The sequence below is a fragment of the Aquila chrysaetos genome, chromosome 1, assembly GCF_900496995.4.
Source record: "Aquila chrysaetos chrysaetos chromosome 1, bAquChr1.4, whole genome shotgun sequence".
Taxonomy (NCBI): domain Eukaryota; kingdom Metazoa; phylum Chordata; class Aves; order Accipitriformes; family Accipitridae; genus Aquila; species Aquila chrysaetos.
In genome coordinates, this window is record NC_044004.1 from 77810160 (window position 1) to 77836547 (window position 26388).

General features: G+C 38.3%; 1 protein-coding gene across 5 annotated transcripts in view; it reads right to left on the reverse strand.

The window, feature by feature from the left end:
• The window catches only part of SPATA5 (spermatogenesis associated 5), a 231720-nt gene that overhangs the window by 144764 nt on the left and 60568 nt on the right, over positions 1-26388 (reverse strand). For all 5 annotated transcript variants that reach the window (XR_005933346.1, XM_030019427.2, XM_030019407.2 and 2 more), the window contains exon 14: positions 23753-23879. Coding sequence is in view for 4 of the 5 variants with exons in the window: in XM_030019427.2 (XP_029875287.1) it covers positions 23753-23879 (127 nt within the window). In the remaining variant the exon portion in view is untranslated. The remainder of the gene's footprint in view (positions 1-23752; positions 23880-26388) is intronic.

The following is a 26388-nucleotide window of genomic DNA, read 5'->3' on the forward strand; positions in this document are numbered from 1 at the left end:
ATGACAAAACACATTTATACAATATTTTTTCTTGAAATCAGGATTATTATTACTAATCAAGAATATTACCTGAATAAATAGAAAATTTGTTGTGTAATCTGGCTAAGATGCTCATCTCATTGACACTGTATGGCAGTGATCACTCAGAGCTATTTCTCTCTTCTCTGATACTTTTTTAAATTCAGTTCTCTCACTAGCCACTTAATTAGCACTGTTATCCATCAGTTAGCCATTTATCTACTCACCATAATTATCTCCTTCAAATTACAAGGAATACAAATAATATTTTCATTCCATCTTCTTTCCTATTCACTGTTGCATTCGCTTTTGCCTTCTTTGTACTCACATTCAGCCAAGATTAAAATTATAACAATAAAAGACATGTTCCCTTATCTGCAAGTTGTTGTACTCCCCAAACGATTGAGATTACTGATCCCCGAACCTCCTCCACAGCACCGTATCAGCACTGGCCACATTATTCCATTTGAGAGCATAACACCAAACTATTTTTATATCAACCCTATACTGCTCAGCGTATATCTTAACACTTTGTTTGTTTTTTGATTGTTGCTGCACTCAGAGCAGATATTTTCACTGGCACTGAGCCATCCATAAGTAATCCCTCAAACAAATACTTTGCGCTCGTGAAATCTCAGGCAGGGCCCTACAACATACACACAAAGGAGAACAAAATAAGGTTGCAGCTGCCCATGCAGGTCTGGTAAACTCCCAGAAACTGGCTTTAGAGACTTAGTATGTCTTTTATCAGATTCTCTCTATGTATTTTTTGAAGGTTAGAAGAAGAGCTATCTGCAAGGAAAACCAGAGAGCCTACCATGTGGCACACTGCTGACAAAACAGCAACTTGGGGTCCTCACCTCTTACGGTGGGCAGGGACAGGTTCTTTACTGTACGGTGCCCGACACAATACGGTCCTCACCACCAGGGCTCCCAGTATTCTTCCTGCATATACTAATACAAATAGCCAATCCGCAGACCAGACACTTTCCATCTGGATGGAGAGAACAATTTGTGGTAGCAGGAGGATGTTATTCTGTACGTGGACCAGTCCCTCAAAAGCCCTACCACAGATACATAGCCTGTGGATTATACTACTATTTGCAAGGCAGCAGAGAAATTATTTCTTTTAAGACTTGGCTTCCTTTTCTGGCCCCTAAGGAGGAATGTGGTCCAGTGGTTACCAGCATCACAACCAAATGCAGACTTCTCTGAAAGTCTGGGTGACTAAATGGATGCTATTTAAGAGCTCTGGTACAGTTACAATTAGACCTCTGCTTCTCCACAAGCATCTAATATGACCACAAGCAACATCTCAATCATGTCATTTGCAAACAGGGTGAGCGCTCCTTGCTTGCCTTCTGTCTGTGATACCGTGCCACAATGACCATAAAATGCAGAGAATTAACATTCACTCAAGAGATGACTACGCATGTTTTTTGGGTTTTTTTTTATACTTTTGCCCTTTTCTTTCCCACAAAGGACAGTGGGGGAGCTTCTGAATTCTCACCTCTTCCCTCTCTCCAAGCCCAAAGTCTAGCTTTGTGCTTCACAGACAAAAGACATCATGGAAGACGAGACTGCAGTTAACACACAGAAAGCAGTACGTTGTCCAGACTACCCAAAACACAGAAAAGACGTTTGCAGAATTTTGTGATAAGCTGATTAAATTTGCTGAGCAAATACATTTTGCATGGCCAGATCTAGGTGAATCCTTCCAGGGAAAGCAATTCTCCTGTTTGGATCATCACCAATGCTCCAAAGATGAAGAGCCTGGAGTTTTTCAGAGACTTGATTTAATCTTGATAAATTATTCCCTCTTTTTTTTTTTTTTTTAAATTCTCAGAATCAGCTACAACATTGTCATGAAAACTTAAAAAAACAGGTCAGCCCAAAACAAAGAGCAAGCCCAGAATATTTCAGTTAGAGTGGTTAATGTCGGACATTATTTCCATAGTGGTACCTATAGGTTTTGCTACCACAGCAGTCAAAGAACGAGAAAAAATTGAGGCTTTTTTTTTTTTGGCTTTTTTTTTTTGGCTTGGCTCACATCATTCAGCAAAAAGGTACTGCTACATCAGCAGAAAATCTCCTCCTGTCAGAGTATGTTGCTGCTTCACCAGAGCCTTCTGCCAGCTTAGCTAGAAAAACACAGCTCTTGGGGACGTTCAGCTACACCAGCACGGTCACAACTGTACAAACCTTGTGAGCAGACCAGACACGAGCAGGATTTCAGACAGACAAATCAAAATTAGCGCACAGGGGAGGTTTATTGCCAAGTTACTTAAATTTCTGTTAATTCAAGTTTGTGTGTAATTTGCATTACCTTGCACAAGAGTGCAACAATTGAATTTCTTTTCGGTTCAGGGCCCGCACATACAACATTGCTACTGCTAGTCTTTTGCCAGATGACATTTCTCTAGGAAGCATATCTTGTATGGAGATTAAAGAGAAAGCAGGAAACAAGGGTATCTTAAAAGGAAATTCCCCACATTTTTTTTCCTCTCACACTATAAAACAGGACAAAGATGATTTCAGGATTAAACACACAGTATCTTTGGAGTGTCATTTACAGACCAGATGAAAACTGAAGTGAAACTGAGAGCACGAAGACAGGAGACTGTTTTTCACAGTATTTTCATCAGAGATTTTAACTGACAAATACGTAAAGCTACAGCTAGCAGCTTAAATTTGAAGGAGAAAAAACTATCCTCCTGGCTATTGGTTTACTTTTTCTATGCATTTTGGAACACAAGAAACCACTTCATGCGTCCTGGAGAGCAGTTGTGTGCCTACATCATATGGTAAAAACTAATTAAAAGGTAAAGAAAACAGAACCAGTGATACAGCCCAGGCTAAACAGTGTCATGTCAGACAACTGCAATATTATTGTTCTAGTAACCCTTACACAATTTATTTTTTGTCTTTTATATCCCATACTCCTCTTTCTTTGTTTTCTCCTGCCACCAACATTTGGATACACCCTACTGTCTCACTGCCTCATCTGCATAACGTGATGTTTCCGTAGATGTAAGTGCAGTACTTCAAAACACAGCCATAATGGCAACACCATCCTCCCACTGAAAGAAAACAAAACAATTTCTATTTTCTTCCAATTGCTCTTTTCCCTTGACTCGCCTTCTCAGTTTCTTGTATCTTTTGCCATTGCCACATGACAGGGACTTATTTTTAGAGCATCTGTTTAGATGGGATATCTGTTTAGATAGGATTCTCACTGCTGCTGCATGATTGCATGGAAAATACTGGGCAGCCACTGCACGCTGGCAAAAACCCTACCCGTGCTCCCTCAGCAAGAAGCTGAAGGAGAGTGGGAAGGGAAAGCAGGGCAATTTAAAACAGAATTTAATTGCGGAATTTAATTGCGGGCAATTTAAAATGAGATAAGGTGTAACCTTTCCGTGTTACACAAGTATTGGTCAGAAGTTAGCGCTGGAAAGAGAGATGGACGCAAGTCCTTTTCAAGCCTAGTGCAAGTGGCCATTGGGAGCATGTTTTTCCAGCAGCCTTGCATGTATTTTGCCTTTCTTCAAGGAAGAAAAATTGCAGGGATTATGCCCAGATCACCCACACTCTTGAATCTTACTTTCAAAAACCAGAACAGGCCCATTAAGATCCTTAAGAACTTCACCTTCCTCCTCATTCACGACACAAAAGCTGCCCTGCGTTTCTCTGGCAATCCAGGGTGGAAGTATTCAACTAAAACACGTTTTCCTGAGCCAAATATACCTTTCCATCTTTACCATTTACATAGACTTGGCCATCCTGGAAGAGGCAAAATGTCCTTTATCTACCATCGCAGAAGACAGTCTTACCAGTCTTTACAGATTGACATATATTTTTGCTGCAGAGATTTAGAGCGTTCAGAGGATCAGAGAGAATCAGGCCCTTTAGCGAGCTCTTTCAAGTCACGAAGTGGGTGTTCTTCACCTGTTCGCAGCACATTGCTATAGCTCAAAGGGTCAGAGGAGGAGAGAGCAGGGCACAAAACAGGAGGGGGTGGAGGGACCACAGCAACTGACAGCGCTAGAGCCTTGTCTCTGCTCAAGAGACCCAGTTTGCCATTGCCAGGCACGTCACTTAGTCCCAGACCGAGAGTCACCTTGCACAAGAAACGTTAAATGCCACCACGTTACGTTGGACAGAGTTTACACCCCTGTACCTTCGGTTTGGGCAAGGTGCAAAGCAGATTTGCAAGCACGGCCCAAATTCACCAGCAGGCGTGTAGTCTGGCTTTGCTCCCTGGAGCTATTCTGAAGGAGAGGAGGCTCCTTCACTGCGTTTTCCTCCATACCACAGGAGCTGTACACCACTAATGCCCATAAAAGTTCAGATGGTACAAACAGTACGCATAAATAATACCAGGGGGGCAGATAAGACTTAGAAAGGGTCATTCGCAAAATTACTGTTTTAGAGACTTCAGCAAGGATGTCAATCTTGTGCATTCTAAACAAATAAATAATAAATGTAAACATTATCAGAGGACTTTAAACCCCTTAACAGAAGCTAAATATTTTCTATTAATTTCAAAGGTAATGTAAAAAAGTCCCTATTGCCTTTATCTCTAATTTTCTCCTTCTCTAGAGACTCAAAATAAATTTCAGAAATAACCAGATGGTCAGTAAGCATTAGAAAATGGCTTTTGATAATAAAACCTAATTAGTTCTGACCTGATCTCCATTGTGTATTATCAGCTTTGGCCATCATAAGAACTTTGCAGTTCCACAACCACTACAGACAAAACTTGGACACAAAGTCTGCTGAAAACCCTAACTCCCTGGGTTCCCCCCAGCTCCCTTATTTTTTGCAAGTGACTTTAAATGGGACTAATAGATAAACAAGGAAATTAGTACTTGCATTAGTAGCTCAAGTTTATTCTGAAGCTTTCGCTTCCTTTTAACACAGATACATTCTGCAGATTTGCTTTTCTGTATGACAGTATTTCAGACTTACTGGCAAAGCACTACAGTCGCAGAGAAGATTCCTTGCCGAAACTACAATTTTCCCTTTATGGCTTATTAGAGCCAATTCAAGCCAGAATAACAAAAAGTAAAGAAACAAAACAAATGCATAGCTGTCATTTAAAAACATATATTCTTAAAAGGCTTTAGGGGTATCATTTATGAAACACAAAGAGATTTCCTTCTTTTGCAGTGTTCCAACACATTACTCTTTCGTGCTTACTCCAAGACATGAATATACTTGCCTAAAATGTCAGTGAGGTATTTATACAAAGGCAACTCTTCAGAAACCTATTATTGTGAATACAAAACAGGAAGTACAGTAATACCACCAGTATATGTTAAATAATGCTTAGTATAAACTGTGCTCTTCAATTAATAAGCAGTGTTAACCCCTTTAGGGGAAAGGGATATGTGAACTGAAAATACTGACTCATGATAAAACCTTTGAGTATTTTTTCCACAAGGTTTTTTGTTTCGTTGTCTTGTTTGGGGTTTGTTTTTTTTCCCCTCCCCTCCTAATAGCAGGCAGAACACAACAGAGGACAGAATTTGCAATATAAATGAGAAAATGAGAAAAAAAATGAGAAAAAGCAAGGGTTGAAGTTTGATGATGTGTTGCAAAGTGAAAAAAAGAAAAACGTCAAAATAGAACAAAATAATAGTACCATAAACGCTTAATGATACTTTGCACTCTGCAACTCCTTTCAGTTCTCATGCCTTCACTAACTAAGCCTTGTAACAACTATGCCATATGGATGGTGCATCTTTAGGAAACTACTCCATCAACTACTCAAATACATCTGTACCGGTGTACAACTGTCACCATTATTTAGAACAGGATGTAAATAAAAATACCCTATAATACTGAATATTCTTCAGCCACTTAGCTGGTATTCTACAAAACAGCACGATTAAAGTAAAAGTTTAAAATTAACAACAAAAAAAAAATCTCTGTTATAAGCATTAACCACCGTGAATTAGAGAAGCGTATGGTTTTTTATAAAAAAATAAACTGATTAATAAAAAACACATTACCCCACAGTGAGACAGACACTCCAGGCATAAAAGCAAAGCTCTTTCCTCACACATGTTGAATAAGAAAATATTTTTAAATAGACAGATTTCTAGAATACAAGTGAGACAACCCAATCACCAGTTTGATCTTTTCAAAACATCCACAGCTGCAGTCAAAAAAATTCAAGAGCTTCCCAAGTACAAAGACCTGAAACAAAAAACACATGCAAATCCCAGATGGGCAGAAATCAAAGCTCCTCTTTTCTAAGGTCTGACAAACCTATATTTATTTACAAATGTGTAAGAACATCTCTTCTGACACAACTCAGTCACACAGTCTCTCCCTCTCCACTTTCTCCTACAGGCACAGTATTTTGAAATCTTCATGCAAGCTAACAGATTGAACTTTGGTTTGACTGCCATCTGCTGATCCCATGTTTAGGGAACTTGAAGACTTATTTAAAAACATGTGCACAAAGCTTTCAAAATGTTCAGTGTTTTTCCTTCAGTTCTTGGTAGCAAAGAAGTGAGAGAATTAGTGATAACAGGTATTTATGTTGAAAGAAAACAAATTAGACCAAATGCCCTGGTATTTAGCATCCTTCAGCTAATTTTTAGATAAACACAGAAAATGTAATAATTTAGTGTGCATAAATAAGATGACAATTGAAACAAAAGCATGTAACACACAGGACCATTGTGATGGTAAGAAACAGAGAATCAGGTACAATAGCTACAAAAGAGAAACATAGCTGAAGCAACTATTAAAAAAACAAGGAAAATATAAAATAGTAATAGGCTACCCTTTATACTCCTCCGCAAGGGAGAACATCTCAACAATCCATTTTGCCACAAAAATATTTCTTACGTAAAGTCTTTGTTTCATTGTATCTCAATGAACACACACACAGACACACAACAGGAACCAAATTCATTTTCAAGACCCTCAAATTTTGCTGCTTTCTTTCCTTCAAGAAAGCATATACTTCATGAAGGGCTGAATGGGTTGCTGATACTGAAATGATGGAATCGAGATGTGAATACAATCAAGCCTACCATCCTCTTTGGAAGTGACCATACTGTGGATGAGGACAGGACTTCAAGTGATTTATTCTCTTGTTCATATAGGAATAGCTGTGCTAGTAAAAACAGCTTTAGCTTGTATAAGTGTCTGCGATAGGTAGCAGCCTGTGCATGTGCAGAAAGTTATCATCTCAGGGCACCAGGACCATCTGGCTGAGAAAATACCTGGTTTATTTTCACTCTCTCCCTCATCTTTGATGAGGCGGGAGAGCTCTTATATCCCACTTTTCTTCCTCTCAATTTGTTCGTACACCAAAGCTGTAGTTCTTTCATTCCTTTATTACATCAGAAAGGTAAAAAAAAAAAAAAAAAAAAAAAAAAAAAAAAAACCAAAAAAACCCAAGTGATTATATTTATATTATTTAAATATATTATATAAATAGATTTATATAATATTTATATTTATATAAGCAGACAATGTTAAAACAAAAAGGATTCAGAATTGCCAAAACAATGACTGTTTCAGCCCAGTTTGTATCCATGGTATACTTCTGCCTGATCAGATACTAACTTTAGTCACCTTTTTCTAGTTCCTAAAATTCCAATTCTGCAAACATTCAAATACACGCTTAGCTTTAAAGTAAAGCTTCTGCATAAATGATTCCAGTGTTGGAAACAAATGCCATCTCTGGAGTAGGGGAAAATAAAACAGTTATAAAAGCTTGAGCGTGGACTGAAGGAGTTCCAGCAAACCTACCCAAGTTCCAGGTTAAGATCTTTTGTATCAGTATTTTTATGAGAACAAGATCCACATGAATAAAAAGTAAACCCATGGAAGTCTTACCACAAACAAAACAAAACAAAAACAACCCAGGCTGCCATTTGAATAATGAGTTTGAATTTTTCTACGAGCCCAGAACTTCAGGTGGCACGCCAGGTACACAAATTCTGGCGATTCTGAATCAAACCGCAACTTTTATTCTCTTAGTACTAATTAAAATCATTTATTTTAAAATATATTCAGCGTCTCACAAGGTTAATGGTTCGAATTCATATTTTGCCTTTTCAAAGAACTCACATTATTTGTGTTCTGTCACAGCATTGCTGGCAGATCACGTCAAAATATGCCTTTGTTGTGGAAACGTGTCTGCTCAAACAGTTTCTTTATTTGTGATGTGGCATCTTCTGTGAAACATACTCTTATTTTCACACGCAAAACAAAGACATAACAGATTCCTATTCTCTGCAAAACCTGTAAATGATCTCGTACAAATCCTGCAAATGATCTAGGACCTTCAGTAGTGGCTTCTTTACTTTTCTTCCTCTGTCCACTAGAAATCAAAGTAACCCAAAAATACAAGTAACCCAAAACAAGGAGTCACAAGACTTCCCCTTCAGTCATAATTCTGAAATCTCTTCAGATGCAGTGGGGTTGCACAGTCATAGAAGAGGGAAGAATTTTGTCCTCTGTGCATGTTCATCAGCAATTTTCTCAAGAAGCAGTGAAGGAGCAGCACCTAATGCCTCAAGTACAGTGCCTACAGCAATTACAGCTATTTTACTTTGTTTCCATCACTATTACAAGCACTCTTGTTCACGATGCACAAAGGATATAGAGGTCTTCAATAAGAAGGTGTCATTCTTCTATAGGCACTACGCTAGCCATAATTGCAGTGAGGAGCACAACCTATTTATACTTAAACCTATATACACTGATTCTTTGCACTCTTCCATCCCTTGACGACACTTTTTCTGGAGAGCAGGCAGACAGTTGAAGCAATATCATAAAATACCTCCCTGTTGATGTGGCAAGTCTACACTCTGATAGCAAAATGCACACATGAGCAAGAAAATAAAAACCACTAGTTATTTTCCAAACAGCAAACGTGCATTATTTAGCACATGCCAGTACTGCTGAATCTAGCTAAGACATACCTTTCCTTCAAGAAATGAACGGTTTATCTTGATTTCTGTTTCATAGAACCAAACCATTATTTAAGAGCAATATCCTCTGTAGCCAATGTTTCTGGGTGAAGAATAAGAGTTGCACTCTAGCTCCCCGGGGAAATGCATTGTTTCTAAGTACAGGCAGGGAAGCTCAGAGGAGCACAAGGAATAGGAATCAATGGGGAAATCTAGGATGAAGCCAGTTACATTTCCTCACACCCACTCCAATGGCATCATGAGTGCATGAAGACAACAGAGAAGCTCAGATATCAGATCAAAACAATACTTAAGCACTAAAACAGGTATTTAAAGACTTTAACACACTTCAGTATTAAATGCATGAAAGAATGGTGTTTCAATTTTATATATTAAAAAAAAGAGATAATTTTGTAAGCTAGCACAGAGTACTTACATTCCTTAATAAAACTAAAATAAATGGCTATTTTATAAGTGCAGTAACACGTTCCAAGGTGTGTGTTTGCCAATTACACACACCTCATATGTTGACTGATGAACCCACACACCCTGGCGTGTGTTCTTGCTTACATATCTCACGTGCCTCCCTATTAAGTAATGGAATAAGACTTGCCTTGCAAACCGGCTAATGTTGCTGCTTCTCGCTCAGTGACTTCTGCAGAAAGTATTCACTGCTAAGAAAAACAACTTCTGAAACACAGTTAAGCTATTTGCAATCTTCAGTATACTCTCTCTGTCTGCAAGACCCAACTCTGTGATACCCTCCATTTTCTGTATCACTGTCAGCATGTGTTTTCCCCCAGACTGGGTTGGTATTCAGCATTTTACTGCATTCATTGCTGCCTGCTGTAAAGACATGGTCCTCCTTGCAGATTGATTTTTCCATACCAGCTAGTTACTCTCAAAGACTGTCGGTTACACTATTTGCTTCTTTTTATAGAGATGGGCATGCTCATGCTCTCCATACAATGACAAGGTACACTGTGGTATGGAGATAGTCTTCTTTTAGAATGATTTTTCTCTTTAAAAAAAATTTTTTTTACATTTTGTTTTGTTTCTACTTGCTTATTTTTAATAAATGCTGACTAGTGTATAATAGCTCTAACAGAAAGGCATGCTTTGTACAAAACAATAGATTTCCCAGCCTGCTGGAAGCCAATCTGTGCCTTTGTTTTGTTTTGTTTTTCTTCTTTTTCCTCCAGTCACAGGACTTAATTCCACAGAGATATCAACACCAGCACCTGCAGCTCACCTATCATGGTCATTTCTGACAAGACATAGCAAAAAAGTGCCATGCTTACTGTTCTTCTCCCTTTCCTTTTCAGAATCAATGTGCAACAGTGCAAAGGAATTCAAACTCTCTTAAGCTCATTATATTGTGTGATGCTTTATCTCTCATTCCTCTGTTTTCAATAAGAGTCCAACTGTGCTTGTCAGGATCTGTCTATAGATAACAGCATGTACTGGCAGAGTATAGGCCTTTCCTATGTTACCTCTCTATTGTGACACAATACAGACCCCTTCATTTCATCTGTTTTTCCTGTATAAAATTTGCATCTCCTTTACAAGGCCTAATACTAATGAAATGATGTAATACAGGAGCCATAATTTCTGATTATATAGTTATTCAAAGCAACAAGGATGAAAGGTGAGGGTAAAGAACTGTCCAAGACTCTCAGGAGACTTAGCAACTGGATAATATTCAGTGTAAGTAAATGCAAAGTAATGAACATGGGAAATTCAATCTTTCCTTCGTATATAAATGGATGGGCTCTGAGATGAATTGTTACCACTTTTAGTTTTAATAGACAGTGATGAAAACTTTAGCTCAGTTCTTGGCAGCAGTCAAAAAAGCAAATCAAGTGTTAAAAATTCAGAGCTGCTAATAAAAGAGCAAAGACCAAAACAGAAAGCATCATTACACACCCATACAAATCCATGTTGCACCCAACACCTTGGATACTGTATGCAATCCTGGCCCCTTTCTCTCAGAAAGTATATAATAGATCTGGAAATGGTTCAGAGAAGGGCAGCAAGGATGATCAAAGGCATAAACCAGTTTCTGTTTAAGGAGCAGCTGGCTCTCCTTTCATTCTGCATAGGACTGCCTTGTTCACCTACTCCAGTTATTCGGAAGTTGATCTTTTGTTTGTTTGGTTGGTTTGTTTTGTTTTAAAGAAACGATTACATAGCTTCACAGCAAGGTAGAAGGGCGTGCACTAGGGAAAGGTAAAGTTTCAGGTTTGCACATCAGTTGTTTTGAGAACCAGCTGCTTTGCCACAAACAGAGCACAGAGACATATGGAATGGGGGCACAAAGGCATGATTTGGCATGAACAGCATCATTCTTGTTTCTTTCTTGAGAGAAAGTGAAAAATTATCATCAGCTCTGTTCAGAAATAGGTTCTAAAATGCCCACAAAGTTATTTTGATTTTAGACTTGTCCATGACATACGAATGAGAAAGCCACAGTGATGTTTCACTTCATTCTCTTCCACCTGTGAACTGATGGCTGCTTAATTTGCCCTCCCTTCTCTTAGCAGTGTTTTAGAAGGTACAACTGCAGGTGACATAGAACTGTATTCATACACAGGCCATAATACATGTCAGCAATGGCTGCAGCCCTCTGAATAAAGAGCCCAGTGTTTCAACAGGTTTATTTACCTTTGTTTATTTACCTTCATACTCCATTAGTTCTCTGTCTCTGTCTCTTCACCTGAGAAAAACTCTAGCGGCATTGATACAAGTTCTGAGGTCCTTTTCTATCATCCTGCCAACCCAGTTCCCAAACACAGTTTCCAAAGCAAAACTCCCTGTACAGGAAATAACAAAGCAGATTGGGGGGGCAGGGGGGGAAAGAAACATAGGGGGATTTGTTTGTTGTAGAGTGTTACAGCTATTGACATGAGGTTACAGGGAAAAGATACCAGCAGTGGCAGTGTAACTTGAATGTATATAATTAATTTCATAATAGATCTTTCTATTTTCTAAAATCTATTTTCACAACAGATTTTTTTTAATGTTGGAATTAGAACTTTGAGTGAGGCTATTAATGGGAAAATGGAACACACATCCTATTTGAAGCAGTGGCTATTAAAACCGAAGAAGTTCATTTTTAGGTTTAAAAGAGATGAGTAATACAAAGCAAGAATTGTCAGTACTGCGTGATCACCAAAACAAAAGGACAGTTCCCCAAATCACCTTTTTCAGCACATGACAGGGAACAGTAATTCAAGAAGATGCTGTAGGCAGCAATCAGAATATTGTTATAAAGTGTGTACAAAGCATAATTAAGAGAGGGCTTTTTCAAAATCTTTTCTGTACATCTGGTGTATGGTTCTCTGTAGCACAAAGCTTAATTTGCCATGGAGGGAATACACGTACATTTAAAACAAAGCAAGAAGTAACTACACCCTGTTTAATTAAATTCCTCAGCTAAGTAAGAGCATGTAACAGACATAACCCCCAAAAGGAGCAGTCACTTCAGATTTCCAGAACTGCTGAGTCCTACCAGCCATTGCCTGGCACCACTCAATCAAAATACTCATTTGACTTTCAGACCCTTCTCTCTCAATCAGCTTCAAATACCTTGTAGTCTACAAGTTTTTCTAGGTTATCCTAAAAATCTAGCAAACTCTCATGATTCTGAGCCAACTCTTACACTTGTATATACATCAAATCATACAGAACTTCAAACAAGTTTTGTTATTAAATTACATTGGCATATGCAACCCTGAGGTACTCCAGTGACCTAAATAGTCATCCACCAAGGTTCCACTACTCATAAGAGATGTTAATGTCTCACTTGGACATGAATAGAGCCCTAGCTTTGCGCTCCTGCATGGGTGCATCACAATCCTTCTACATACCTTATGAAAATGATGTATTATGAACCAATGACCCCAGGTTGTTCCCTTTTCTCTTATGCCACATTATTGTAGTACTGTCTTCATTTAGCTTGATGTTAAGAATTATTTCTTTAATAACTAGGATCTTATAGAAAGAACCTGTTTTTCCTGAACAAACCTATTATCTTTGTTATATGCACTGCACATTAATGGCATTACTACTTATCCCTAAGCAGTAAGTACGTCATGTGTGCGAGACATCCAGCTTTCATCACTGATAGAGCAAATAAAATGTAAAGCTGAATCTCCTTCAACACCAAAAATAAACAAACAAACTAGTGGAAATTCTGCCTATGATTCCTATTTTTCCTTCTCCCCACAGAGATTTCACAAACAAAAAATAGTCCTTCTCAACTGAATGGACTGAATGGAATGCTAATCATAGCATCTAACATCCATAAAGAACCTTAAGCAAAATATTACTAATATTCTTACTGAGAAACAAGTGTGTATCAGCTAATCCCTAAATTCAACAAGGAATTAGATGAAGACACAGAGACAGAGAACTAATGGAGTATGAAGGTAAATAAACAAAGGTAAATAAACCTGTTGAAACACTGGGCTCTATAGAGTCCTTTACCAATGTAGAGAGCTTGATCATTATTCCAACTTGCTCATTATAAAGCTCTGAGGTTCAGAGGTTTTCTAGACCTAAAACTAAAACTGCAAACCACCTTAAAGTGTACAACCAAACAATGAAACTACACTGGCCACCTCATCCTCCCAAGCTGCACTCCGTTATGATCGACACCAAACTAGTGATGTGTACAATCCTGGGCTTTCTATTTCACCGTGACTTCCGTTTTTACTGAAACAGCTTCCACCCTATTAGGGGAGAGATAAGTATCAACACTTAATATAGAAGTCACTCAACATTTTACATTATAAAATCATACATTTAGTAGCTTATGCTATTCTGAGATTTGACCTTCTTGTCCTTTCCAAGCTGGCTGGCTGCCTTCGACTGATTTGTTTTGTAACATTCCAGTCAAAACATTTCAGCTGTTGCATGAGAAGGAGACCAGAAAAAATGTCACTTTATTTACAATTTTTAAAAATTAATAACAATACAATTATTTCACTCTAACCTTTAGAGGGAGGTCTTGAGATCTGACCAGATTAGATGAACTTGAAACATCTCAATTTGAAAAAGCTTTGTGACGTTTCTTGACATGTTGCAGATACGTTTTCCAAGTTTTGACCACTCAAACACTGATCCTACCAAGGTTCAAGGAGTCTGCAGGCCATGCTGGATCCAGGCTCCCAAAATGACAGCAGGAAAATTATTTCCTCTCTTATTGGAGTCAACTTGAATCTAAGTCAAGCAGGAGGAGGAGAAAGGACACCAGAGCTGACTCCGCAAGAAAGAAAAGCCTTATATGAGGAGTGAACACATGAAAACCAAGAGCCTGGACACTGGGGCAAAACTGATGCTCATTAAGAAAGGACTCTAGATGTGGAAGCCTGGGAGGAAAAAGAGCACTGGAGAACCCCGGCTGGGCAGGAATGTATCCAATGAGAAGCGCAAGCACAGGGAAAAAAAGTTGATGTCAACTGAACAAAAAGACTAGAAGCAAGAATCATACTGAGATTAGATGAATAGTTTGCTGAAGATCATGAAGTCAGTAGACATAAGAAATACATACCAAGAGAATACTGCATAAAGAGATAGCAGGCAATTTGAACAGGGAGAAACATCAAGGAAAGAATAAAAGGAAGGAGTTATGCTTATAGAAAGTTGGAAGAAACATTAGTACTGAAAAAAAGTAATTAATCTACCCATTCTTATATTGTCAGAAAATATCCTGGATAACAGGTAAAAGTCCCATTCCTGCATGCTAGACCCCACAAAAAACAGCAAAGGAGTTAAATATTGTTGTCAATTTACCACCTATTTCAAGCAAACAAGTTTTCTATGGCAGATCTAGAGGGTCCTGTACTGCTGATAACCACGAAGATCTCAATATGGCACCACACGATGGGATCTGAATACTCCCCCCAGAAACTAGTAATTGTTCATCTGACTTTAAACAGTGTAAATCAAAGCCCTCAGAAGTAAGGAAATGCGAGTAGTAAGGTAATTAAAGTGGCGGTGATCATAATGACTTGTAAAAATAATTTTCTAAATTAATGTAATTTAATTAATCATGCACAATGAATACCACTTTAATTAATGTAATTAAAGATTGCATTATGATGCACATGCACAAAGAAGAATGAATTAAGATTGTACACGCAATCTTACCTATGGCAGTTCTTAACTCATGGGTGCTCCTCAAACACAACATTCTCTGTAATGCTGTTTTAATATTGTATACACAAAAAACTACAGACATACTGTGCATTTTGCATCCACAAAGAGGAAAGCTGGGCAGAAGACCAACTGCAAAGCAAGCCCTAAATGTGTCCATGGCTACAGCCCAAGTACCATAATTGCAGCTGTTCCTCTAGCTTCTGTAGCTCACCGTACTACACTAACACCCTTTTCAGCATCACTCCCATAAATATTTAAGAACCAAGACTTTTTGGAATGTCACTTCCTCAACTGTTACCACTACCCTAATGAAGCTTATTAAATATAAAAAGACTCATGCCATCCAACATGCGAAATATGCCTTGCTGCGCTTTGCTTATCTGCCACAAAGCCCAGTATTCCCAATTACAAGCCAGCAAGGCCCTGACAGCTCCTGAGGATGCTCCCGCGGGAACCAAGCCAAACCACACATCGCTGGAGAGCTACTCAGCTGTACCCCACCCCTGCAGGACCCAAACACTGACACAAAGTGGGACGAGTCATTTGAAAGGATTTAGAAGGAAGAGGTTATCATCACGTAGACTGTTCTCGTGGAATTCAAGTTGGAAGTGAAAATCTATACCTTTATAAGCACACACACAAGTTTTAGCAGTTAAAACTTGCTGTACAGGTACATGAAACTCAGTCATAAAATTAGTGTTACTTCTCTAAATTAAGTTGCTTGTTTTGTCACTAAACCCACATGAAGAATAGAGTTGACCTAACCCAACACTTAGGAATTTATACCCGGCCTACATGTACTGCTCAAACGCACCCTATTTTTAGAGGCATGATTCTCTTTAACCCCATATGTTCCCATGTTATCTTACAAATACAGTGTCATTTCCATGTTACTGTTTAAAAACAAAACAAAACAAAACAAAACAAAACAAAAAAAACAAGCCACACAAAAAAAACCCAAAAAAACCAAAAACACCCAGCTGGTATCACAGTTACAGACTCATTGAACTGAGGGATGGTATTTACACAACAAACATTAATCTGACAGCCTTTCGAATTTCCCACTTTGTTGATAATATGGAGGCTTTCTAACACGTTGTGTTCCTCATCTGGACTTCGTGAGTCTAGGAGGTATGAATAAGAACAAACTTTGGCCCTCGGCCTTTACTTTCCTATCTTTGTACTTTTCCAAATGAAATAAATATGCTTTAATACCTTCAAGTAAGTTTTCTGGCATATGTTGCAGAGAAGTTTATGAAAGTATTAGTGATGCTAAAATACATGACTGAGTTGATGTAAAGAATGCTTTCCGTTATAAAGAATAAGAGCAGGCATATTTACTTTTCTGTTCTATTTGAAGTAAAACTATTGTATTTTTACATACCTTGTTTGGATGTATGTTCTCACAGACAAAATAAAGCCAACTTATCCTGGCCCTATAGTATATCTGTTAAAGGAGAAAATATGCAGCCCAGCAAGTTTTCCCTCCAACCCTTCTTTTCAGGCAAGTAATAAATCTTGAGTGAAAAAGTCACTGTGCTCTTCAGCTGTCACCACTAAGATTTTGTTTTTTAAAACCGTAGCAGCCTTAAGGCTGATTTACTACTCAGCCCTCCACACTCTGACAATCGAATAGTTGGAAACAAAAATCACTTTTGCACACCTGGAAATATTTTATTTGCTCTACTCCTGAGAAAACAAAGTTTTCATCAGTGAGGAAGGAAGCGGGGGAAGGGGGAGAGAGAGATTCAGGTGAATCTTAAAACCTAGTTCTTGACTTAAAGAGAAACTTCATACATATGTACGTGAACACAGAAACTACCTCTGCCTTCAAACAGAGCGGTCAGGCTCTTTCGGGACTATGGGTTCACTATGCAATCCAGCCTCAAATCATCAACTTGGAAGTCTAGGCCAGTAAACAGCAGTGCTCATCCACTGTGTCTATTTAGTCATTTCAGTTTCGCAGGTGAAAAGAATGTGTGACAACTTTTAAATCATTTCATTCGCTCTTTTGCTCTTCTTTTTTTAAGTAAACTTCGTAAGCTCTTAATCACCCTAGAGTGTAAATATCTGATATTAATAAAGGCAAAATTAGATCTTTGAGAAACAGCTACTTTCCAGAGCACCTCTTTGCCCTAGTCAGAGTTGCAAGTTTAACAAGATTAAGGGTAAAAACCCAAACACATACCAGAGAAAACCAATTGATGGAAAATGTGATGGTGCCAAGATTGTGAAACTATTTTTGAATATCAGATCTTCTTTTCAATGGCACGTAGTTTGATATCATTTTTCCCTAAAGCTTCATTTTCTGAAAATTTGTTATATGCTTCAGAACAATCTTGTCTTCAAAAGAAATCCCACATCTTCTGTTATTTCAAAGAACCATACTTGCACCTGGGCAAAATGATGTAAGTACTCTAGGTGCTCTCTGACTGAAAAGGAGACCCACAAAATCTCACTATTTTTAATCCCAGGGCTTTACAAGAATATGAGGAGTGCCCTTTGACAAGCAGAGAGGCATTTCAGCATTTAAAGTAAAAAAATAATAATTAATGGTTCAGCAGTGTGGAGAGACATTTACGTACTTTGATTCCTACTCTGAAATACCTTCCCACCTGTTCTATTCTCCTGATGCCTACAAAGCCCATCTACAAATGAAGACTGATTTCAGTAATATGGTATCTGGCAAGCAAAGCAGTTTAGCAACTTCCTTGTTAGTTATCTCTACCAGTCCCGAGACAGGACTTCATCTCCAGTAACCTAGCAGTGCCAAATTAAGTATATAAAAAGATTTCACTCTAACTAGTGTTTACTTAGTACTAATATATTCAACTGTCATAAAATACTTTGCCAAGCAATAAGTGTCCCAGCACCATCTCCTTCCAAAAAGCACCCAGTCTTGTATCCCATCTTCCAAATCGGGATGAAATCTGCACAGAAGCAATGCTGAGAAATGACAGCCAGAGACATATTATATCCCCCTTCTCTGCCTGGGACCCTGCTCATCTTGTATCACTGCAAGTCTAAGGGACACTTGACTGCTGATCCTTGAGCTAAATCCAATGCAGAGCAGAGTGGAAAAGTGAGATATTTACATTTCCTCCTCCAGAGTCCTAAAGCAGTTCAGCATAGGTGGGGCCTTCTTTCAGGCACAGCTTGATTAGGGGGTTTACCACCGGAGTACTAGGGACAGGGGAAGAAAAGAAAAGAAGAAAAAAAAAAAAAAAATCACAGTTCTCCTTCACAATTCCATGTACAATTCTATCTGTCTTCACGCATCTAAAGCAGCAGGGAGTAGTGGGATGGTTTGTTGAGACGACAGAGCCAGACACTTCTCAGAGGTACACAGCAGACAAAAGTTACGGCAAGCTAGACTATTAAATATAAGGAAAAAAAATCTTCCCGGTGAAGGTGGTCAAACAGCGCAGCAGGTGCCCAGAGGCTGTGAAGTCTCCATCCTTGGAGAAACTCAAAACTCTCCTGGACCGGCCTTGAGTGACCTGACCAAACACCAAAGCTGGCCCTGCTGAAGCAGGAGGCTGGACCAGAAGACCCCCAGGGGCTCCTTCCAACCTAGAGTATTTTATAATCTTTGATCAACTGGAGGGGTGTCTCAGAGGGAAACATAGCATATGACTGATGGATTATGTGGGTTGTAACTCTACAGTTCCATATTCGGGAAAACTGAAATCCTACCAAGTCAAAGCTGTAACATAGGAAGAACCTCTAGTAAGATATATCTGACCAAAATGGAAATCACAAATAGGCAAATATGTAAATAGGAAAATATATTACATGGTAGTGAGTTAAGTTTGTGCCACTGCATCTGCCTGCTACATATGCTTGTAGCATCACCTGCTTTATAACAGCACATACACATTTCCAGACAATAATGAATAAATATGCAAGATTTTCCTATTCCTTTTAACCTGTAAAACTGAAAACCTAAATATTTGAATTTCTTCCATAAGCCTGCAGAAAGACAGAACTTTGATGTTTTTGAAGAGGAAAGATTATGTACTTTTGCTGCAGGCAAGAAATTATAATTTCTTTACTGATTCTGCCAAATGGCTCTATCATGCATTTTTTATTTTCATCAAAACAAGCCACTTCAAATTAAGGTTGTCCCATAACTACACAGTAATCAACATTTGGAGGGTCAGATCAACTTGATGAACCTCTGTTTCACTTCTCTGCCCAAAAGACTCCTCCAAACCCAAATGAACGACGGGGCAAGGGAGCTTTATTCCCTTTCCTCATGCTTGGCAGTTGCTAGGAAGAATATAGGCTGCAGTTTTGTTTTATATTGTTCACATAAGCAGAACAGAGATCTCAGTAGTATCCATGTGGTTCTTAAACCAAATAAGCTAAATTCAAACCCAGTGGTTAATACAGTGAAGCCAACAGACCTTATCTAAGGAACAGCAAAACTTGCAGGTGAATGAAGAGAAGATAGAAGAGGAAGAAAGTGAGAAGGAAGGCTAGGGAGCAGGAATTTTTTAAAAGGCAAAATAAATATGCAAAAGGAGGCAGCAAAAATCCTCTGCACTGGCACAATACGCTGAACACGTGTTCTTATACCAACATGCAAGATGCTTTGAAATTAGGAGCCAAGCCCTCCTGTACTAACAACATTCGTAAAGAATCAGCTCTTCTGTATTCAACATACCATGTTTAAACTACGCTGAAGCCCATGAACACGGACAAAATCCAGACCGTCATCAATCTAGAGACAATGGGCAACGTTGACAGCACAGCATCTCATTAATCTTCATTTGTCCTATCACATCCTGTCATTCTTATGCAAATAGCGTATTTGAGGATACATCTTTTCTGCACCCCACGATAAGGAGAAGTGAAGCTGTCAGGAGCACCAGGATGTCATCCTATACCACAGGCCATCACTTCACTCAGCGCCTCATGTTTTACATCACAGCTAATGTGTTTGACATTCAAATTTGACCCAGCAGGAGGTAAAACTATCTGATGCCGCAGCAACATGCATCTTGCTTCCTGTGCTAAAACATTCACCAAGGTCCCTGCTGATCTGACAGTCTCTCTTCCTTCTCTTTACCCTTGCTAATGGAGATTGAAACACTGCTTAAGAGAAAAAAAGATATCTGCGTGAGCAGGTACTGATAGCAAGTCACCCTTCTCACCCAAGAAGTAAGCCCAGTACTAAAAGGCTAGAAAAACAGGTTCCACTAAAAAAGGACACACAAAACCTGATGAGTTGGTCTAGGTTTTCTTCCACGGAGATCTGTCAGACTACACCTGAAAACTTGTCCACATATATGTCTGAATAGAACATTTAATTTCAAGCTAAGTACATTATACACAGCGTTCAAAATATTTTATGTGAGGTTTTGGGGGGTCAGTGATCTCTCTTGTTAGGCCAACTGATACATGGGAAAATACAGACAAGCTTTGAATCATAAGCAGCTCCATAAAGTTACTGTAAAATATTTTAGGTATGAAAAATCACTCCTCAGTGGGTAAGTTACCAAAAACAAAAAGCATTTCACCAATTATTGCTCATCAATTCTACTTATAGAATGAAGAATAAAAGGGAAGATTTTACTATTATTACTGACTCAGAGTGTTTTGTCTCTGTATCACTTTCAAAGAATGTTCAGAACATCTTGTTCCAGAATATTTCCCTTCCAAGAGAAATCACTTTCTGTATCATACATGGCTGAAAACAGTATGTGCCCGTTTTGTTTTCTTATGAAAAACTGAAACTAACCCAAAGTATTTCCAGCATCACATGAATGGGATGCAAAGTAGCTAAGTGCTACAAACATGGGACACAATTTAAGGTTGGAATAATATTTCAATACAATCATGACATCTTAGAGAAATTACCTTATTAATGGACATTTGTAACAAGTCAAAACAAGTTTACCATTAAACATAACTTTATAAAGTCTGACTCAAAATCTATTCACTACCCAAAAGCAACATACTGTAGTGTTTGCAGGGATGATGAAGTCTGCACTAGGCTCAGGGGAGTACCCTTACATTTGATATTCCCATGTGCTGTTTTCAAATTACAAAAGATTAATCATCACATATTTGCCAGTTAAGAAGCAGCCACATAAATGAAGATGCTGAATGGATTATTACCAATTTTGTAGGCATGTAATATAAAACTTACAAAGCATATATTCCTCAAGCATTTCTTGGTTTGAAAAGCTAAAAGATAGTCACAAAAAGTATACCAGATATCTTCCCAGTCTCTGGAAGTAGAGAAAACAGACTGCCTTGTGCTTTTATACCATATGTGAAGTTCATGCATTAAAAATTACTGTACATACACCTATGAAAACATGACATTCCTTTATTGTAATACATAACTGAACCGGTATGTCCATATAAAATATTAAATTGATTTAACAAAATGTTACCTTTTCCAAGGGATCACTGATCACAAAGTAAACTAAAGCCAATACTGAAAGATTTCCATTAAGTGAAGTTCACAATACAAGTGCTTTCTGGTGTTAGTCTTCTTTCTTCCAGGGGAAAAAAAAAAGTACAACTCGTGCACTGCAAATATTGCATAGAGACAGGAGAAGGTGGTGGCCTGGTATAGCCTGTCTGGTCTGGGTGAAGCATGATGTGAGCAATACCAACTCAAATGAGATTCTCCAGTCCCTTTAAATCACAGTTTAAAATCCCATTCCTCCAGATTGGTGAAATTTTGCTCTGCTATTCTGTAAGTGAATGCTTTCTACAAAGATACCAGAACTTTTTTTTCCCATTATATCTTGGTAAAAACAGTTTTAGATTTTTATTTAAAATATCCATTCATGGCTTCTTGCTAACAAAATTCCTATAGTCACACAGCTTGCTACTGCGGGGGGCACTGTCTGATACAACTTTTTCCTTTTCTTTACATTTGGAGTCAAGACTATCAGCTTTACTTGGGGAAAGAATACATAAGAGATGTTGTCATCTAAACAAAACTGTGCTGTTAGTTCTTAACAGTTTACCACCCCATAAAATTCAGATGCACAAAAGATGTCAAATTTTTACCCACCATATTAAAATGAAAACTTGCAGTCCGAGGCTGAGAGGTCCAGATCTGCATCAGTGATGTAGGTACAGTTGGCACTGATCTAGTAACTTAGGTTCTATCTAAAAGTTCTTGGTATTGCAGGGTGACACCCCTAATACATGGTAGTACTGTCCCAATATTGCCAATATTTCAAATAAATACTGTCCCAGTAAGCCAGTATTTCAAATAAAACTAAAATGTAAGAAAATAGCATTCACTGTGGGCCCAAGAGAAATACAGCAAATGGGAGAATAACAGAGAACTGAATTACCAGGTGGTGATGGAGATAACACAGTACAATGTTGAACTGACACAGAAGGAAATCTCCTCTCTGTTCAACAAACAGAATTTTTTTCAAATTCAGCTTAGTCTGACCCCGAAGAATAGTCACTAAAGAAAACTGAAATCAATTTGACAAAACTGGAATCTTGAAAATTTCAATTTTGCACAAGCATATTTTTCACTGATGAGTTTTACCATCTTTTACTGAAAACTCTGCTAGCTCTACTTTGGCATGGCAGGCACACAGATAATGTGTAAGTAAGCTCTAAGTAAGCCTTTGTCAGGACACCATCAGCTGTGTGGCTTCCTCCAGTTCAAAAGGGAAGAGCCTGTGTTCTGGAGCCAAAATACAACTTTTTTTCTTAAGACTTCATGTGTATATGAACACTAATTTAAAAGAGTGTGCTTTGTATGTATTTGCGTCTGAATGCTCCAAGACAAACAGAAAAGACTATTTCAGAAACAGTTTAAAATGGGAGAACTTGTTAGCATTAAAAATATTTAAGAAACTTATAAGAAACCCTAGAAAAGATCAGGAAAAATAAATTTCATTAACTTGTCATCAAATTCATTAACGTTGTAAAGGTGAAAAGTTGTGGAATAAAGAACCTTACCAACACTACAAAACATATCTTAAAGGAAATCACTTCAGACTGGTCCGTCTACTGCACTTAGCTGTGAGAAGACACAGCAGTGGTAGACTGTTTTAAAGTGGATTTTCTAGAGGGCTGCTGGGTTGGTTTTGTGTTTGGAGGTTTTCTGCAGTAAGTGTTACAACCCTCCCCTTTTTACAAACTTGAAATGTTCTTGTCGCTCCAGCGGAGCTGCCGCAGGATCTAAGGAGAAATTGCACTGTTTACAGTTGGAAACTGTATTGCTGGCAGCAGGCTAATGGCACCAGGAGATATTTAATCTTTTGAAAGGAAGTAACTAATGAAACCAACAAACTCCAGCAAACTCCTGCATAAACAAACACAACAGAAGCAAAAACCACAGCAGCAGTTTGACAGAAATGTTGTTGCACAAGTTCAATGAGCTTGATTTAAGGAAAATTTCTTCTAGGAAACAGATACTTAAGGCTATCACAAAACATTTTGTTTCTGTTAAAAATTCGGGGGGGGGGAAACACGGACACCATAATCCTTTCCTTTGCCCTATCTTCATTTTCAAACTTCTACTCTTAATCATTAAATTGATTAGACAACAGTCTGGAGAGTACAAGAGAACGGAATTATACCAAAATCTGGTCTTCTCAAGAGAACAGGATATACGACAGTGCATCTATTCGTACCTTGTCTATCATGTCCGGTCTGTTTGTAGCTGCCAAAATTGTCACGTCCTTCAGCTGTTCTATCCCATCCATTTCCGTTAACAACTGAGCCAAGACACGGTCTGCTACATTTCCAGCACTTGAAGAGCTGATTTAAAAAAAAAAAAAAAAAAAAAAAAAAAAAAAAGTCACAGCATTAGCTTCCCCTTCCTAGAAAATTGGAGAAAGGAAAGAATATACTGTTCTTTTCAATTTACAGGGATCCATCTTTTCATCTTAATTCTTTCTGATTTTTATTTTCACGTTCAATCCCTGAAACAGTATCAGTCATACGAAGTGAGTAAAAGCAAATCAGAGAATTAGTCCTTCAAAAGATTTCTTGGTATTCAGTAAAGCAACTGAGGTTTTTTTACCTACTACCGTGCTATGTAGGTTGTAAAGAATTCAACACAATGTGGATGTCTGGAATAAACATTTTTAAGATAACTGAAGTCATGCAGCTTCTTTACTAGTCAGACAAGCTTTCATTTTTAGGACCATCCAAGTCAGTGCTTACACCACCCTATGCAGTATAAAAACATCAGGTAGTTAAGTATTTTGCAGAGTTGCTCTACATTTTTGTGTTCTCCCCATCAAATGAGAAGAAACTGAGTGTTGACCAACCGCCTCATAATAGTATCATCAGTCCTTCAACTCAGCTGATTTTCCAGATACCGGGGAGGGGGGGGGAAGAGAAACAGAAAACTCCAGTTTTGAAATCACCAATATGTGAAAAACCTAAACAGACAAAGCATAAACTATTCTAGGCATTTTTTTATTTTTTTTTTAGTTTGGAATTAACTCTGGTAACCTTGAAGTTTATGGAAAATTTGCTCAAATTTCTTAATTACATGTAACAAAAAGCATTTTAGAAATAAACTATTATTTTCATTAAAGCATCTAATATTTTAAAAAGAATAATGAAATTATGTACTACCTTCTTCCTAGGCAATTCTTTGACACATAAATATGTGTGCGCATACATATATATGTGTGTGTACATATATTCACACGTATAACAAAGAATGCAGAAAAGGAAGACGTTGCATAAATCAAATCAAGAGACCAAGCATGTATGTTGTGATAAATAGTACATTTCATGAACGGTTGTGTTCTTTATAATATCCTTCTAATTCTGCATAAAGAGGCTTTATTTCTGAAACAGTATAAAAAATAGGCAACCACACACTATGTAATTTTTTATTTTTGAAAGGATACTAGACCTAGGAGATACTAGGACCATACACAGAAACCTGTATACGCTCACATGTTGGCAGATGCACTACACAAATGATGTATATGTGTTCCTTGTAGCACCCAACTCTATGCATAAAGTACAGGGGGCCGGGGCGAGCGCAGGCAGCAGCTCGACCCAAAAGTTCCCTCTGCTAAGCAGGTACACGGAAGCTGAAGCAGGCTGGGCAAAGTGGTTGGGGATTGCTAGATAGTGCCAAAAATGCAGGTTTTACCGTCCTTTGCCAGAAACCAGGAGCCCCGCTCTTGGCACACGCCAAAAGCTTCACTGTTTACGACACAACCTTCCCTTGCGGACGGCACACACGCACCTACATCTTCCTTTAGCAATGGGACTGCTCTTCCAGGGCTACTCCCCCCTCCACTGCACATGGGAGGGCTTAATTTCTCTACCCTTAAACAGGCCCTTTTTAATACAATTTTTAAAAATTAATCTCTCCAATTCTTCCAGATCCCTCTAATTTCATACTAAGAAGCAAAAAGAAGTCTGATGCTTAAAATGAGGCCGGGTTTCTTCCTGCAACGTACATTTTTCTACTGTCACCCCAAATCTGCAGAGAATTAAGATAATTTTTTAACCTCAAATTTTTTGAAAGTCCTTTTCCAAAAGTACTCTTAAATGTTTATAGAGATATACAGGCACCTATACACACAAATGCAGTACAATCACCCTGTCGAACACTGGTATCCAAAAAGAAATACTAGATTTTAAAATATAAGTGCTCCAATTATTTCCAACAGATAGAGAATACACACATATAGTTGCATAGTTATTACGCACATATATTGCTGCAGCACTTGCCATCCACCACCAGCACTCATGCAACCATAGTGCTTCCTTAATGCCCCACAGCCAAAGCAACAGTAATGACCCCATCGTTGCTGTACAGATCTCCTCCAAATAAATTCTCTAACGTTCCTATTCTGCAACTGGTCCTGTAATCTTCCAGTGCAGAACAGTTAACTTATCAGACCCAGTCTGGAAAATATCTTTGAGGAGCTATAATAAATGTTGGCTAACAGAATATTTAGGTTGCTAAGAAATATTAGAGAAGGGACTTGGGTTAGCTAGTCGTCAGCTTTTCAGTTTGCTGCAGCCGCATTAGAAATTCCCATGTGATATTAGAACATTTCTAACATACCCCTGGGTCATGGTCCCATTGACTTATAGAGGGCTGAACATGATAAAACGCTTCAGGTGTTAGACAAGGATAGTAAATGCTTTTCGAAGGACACAGAGCTTAAAGGAAATTAAAATCAACTTCGTAACATAAGCTAGTCTCAGTAGGGATTCAGGCCTCCCATCTTGCATAAGTTTCACATTTACTCAACTTTATACCCAGTAGACTGCACACAAGAAAAAG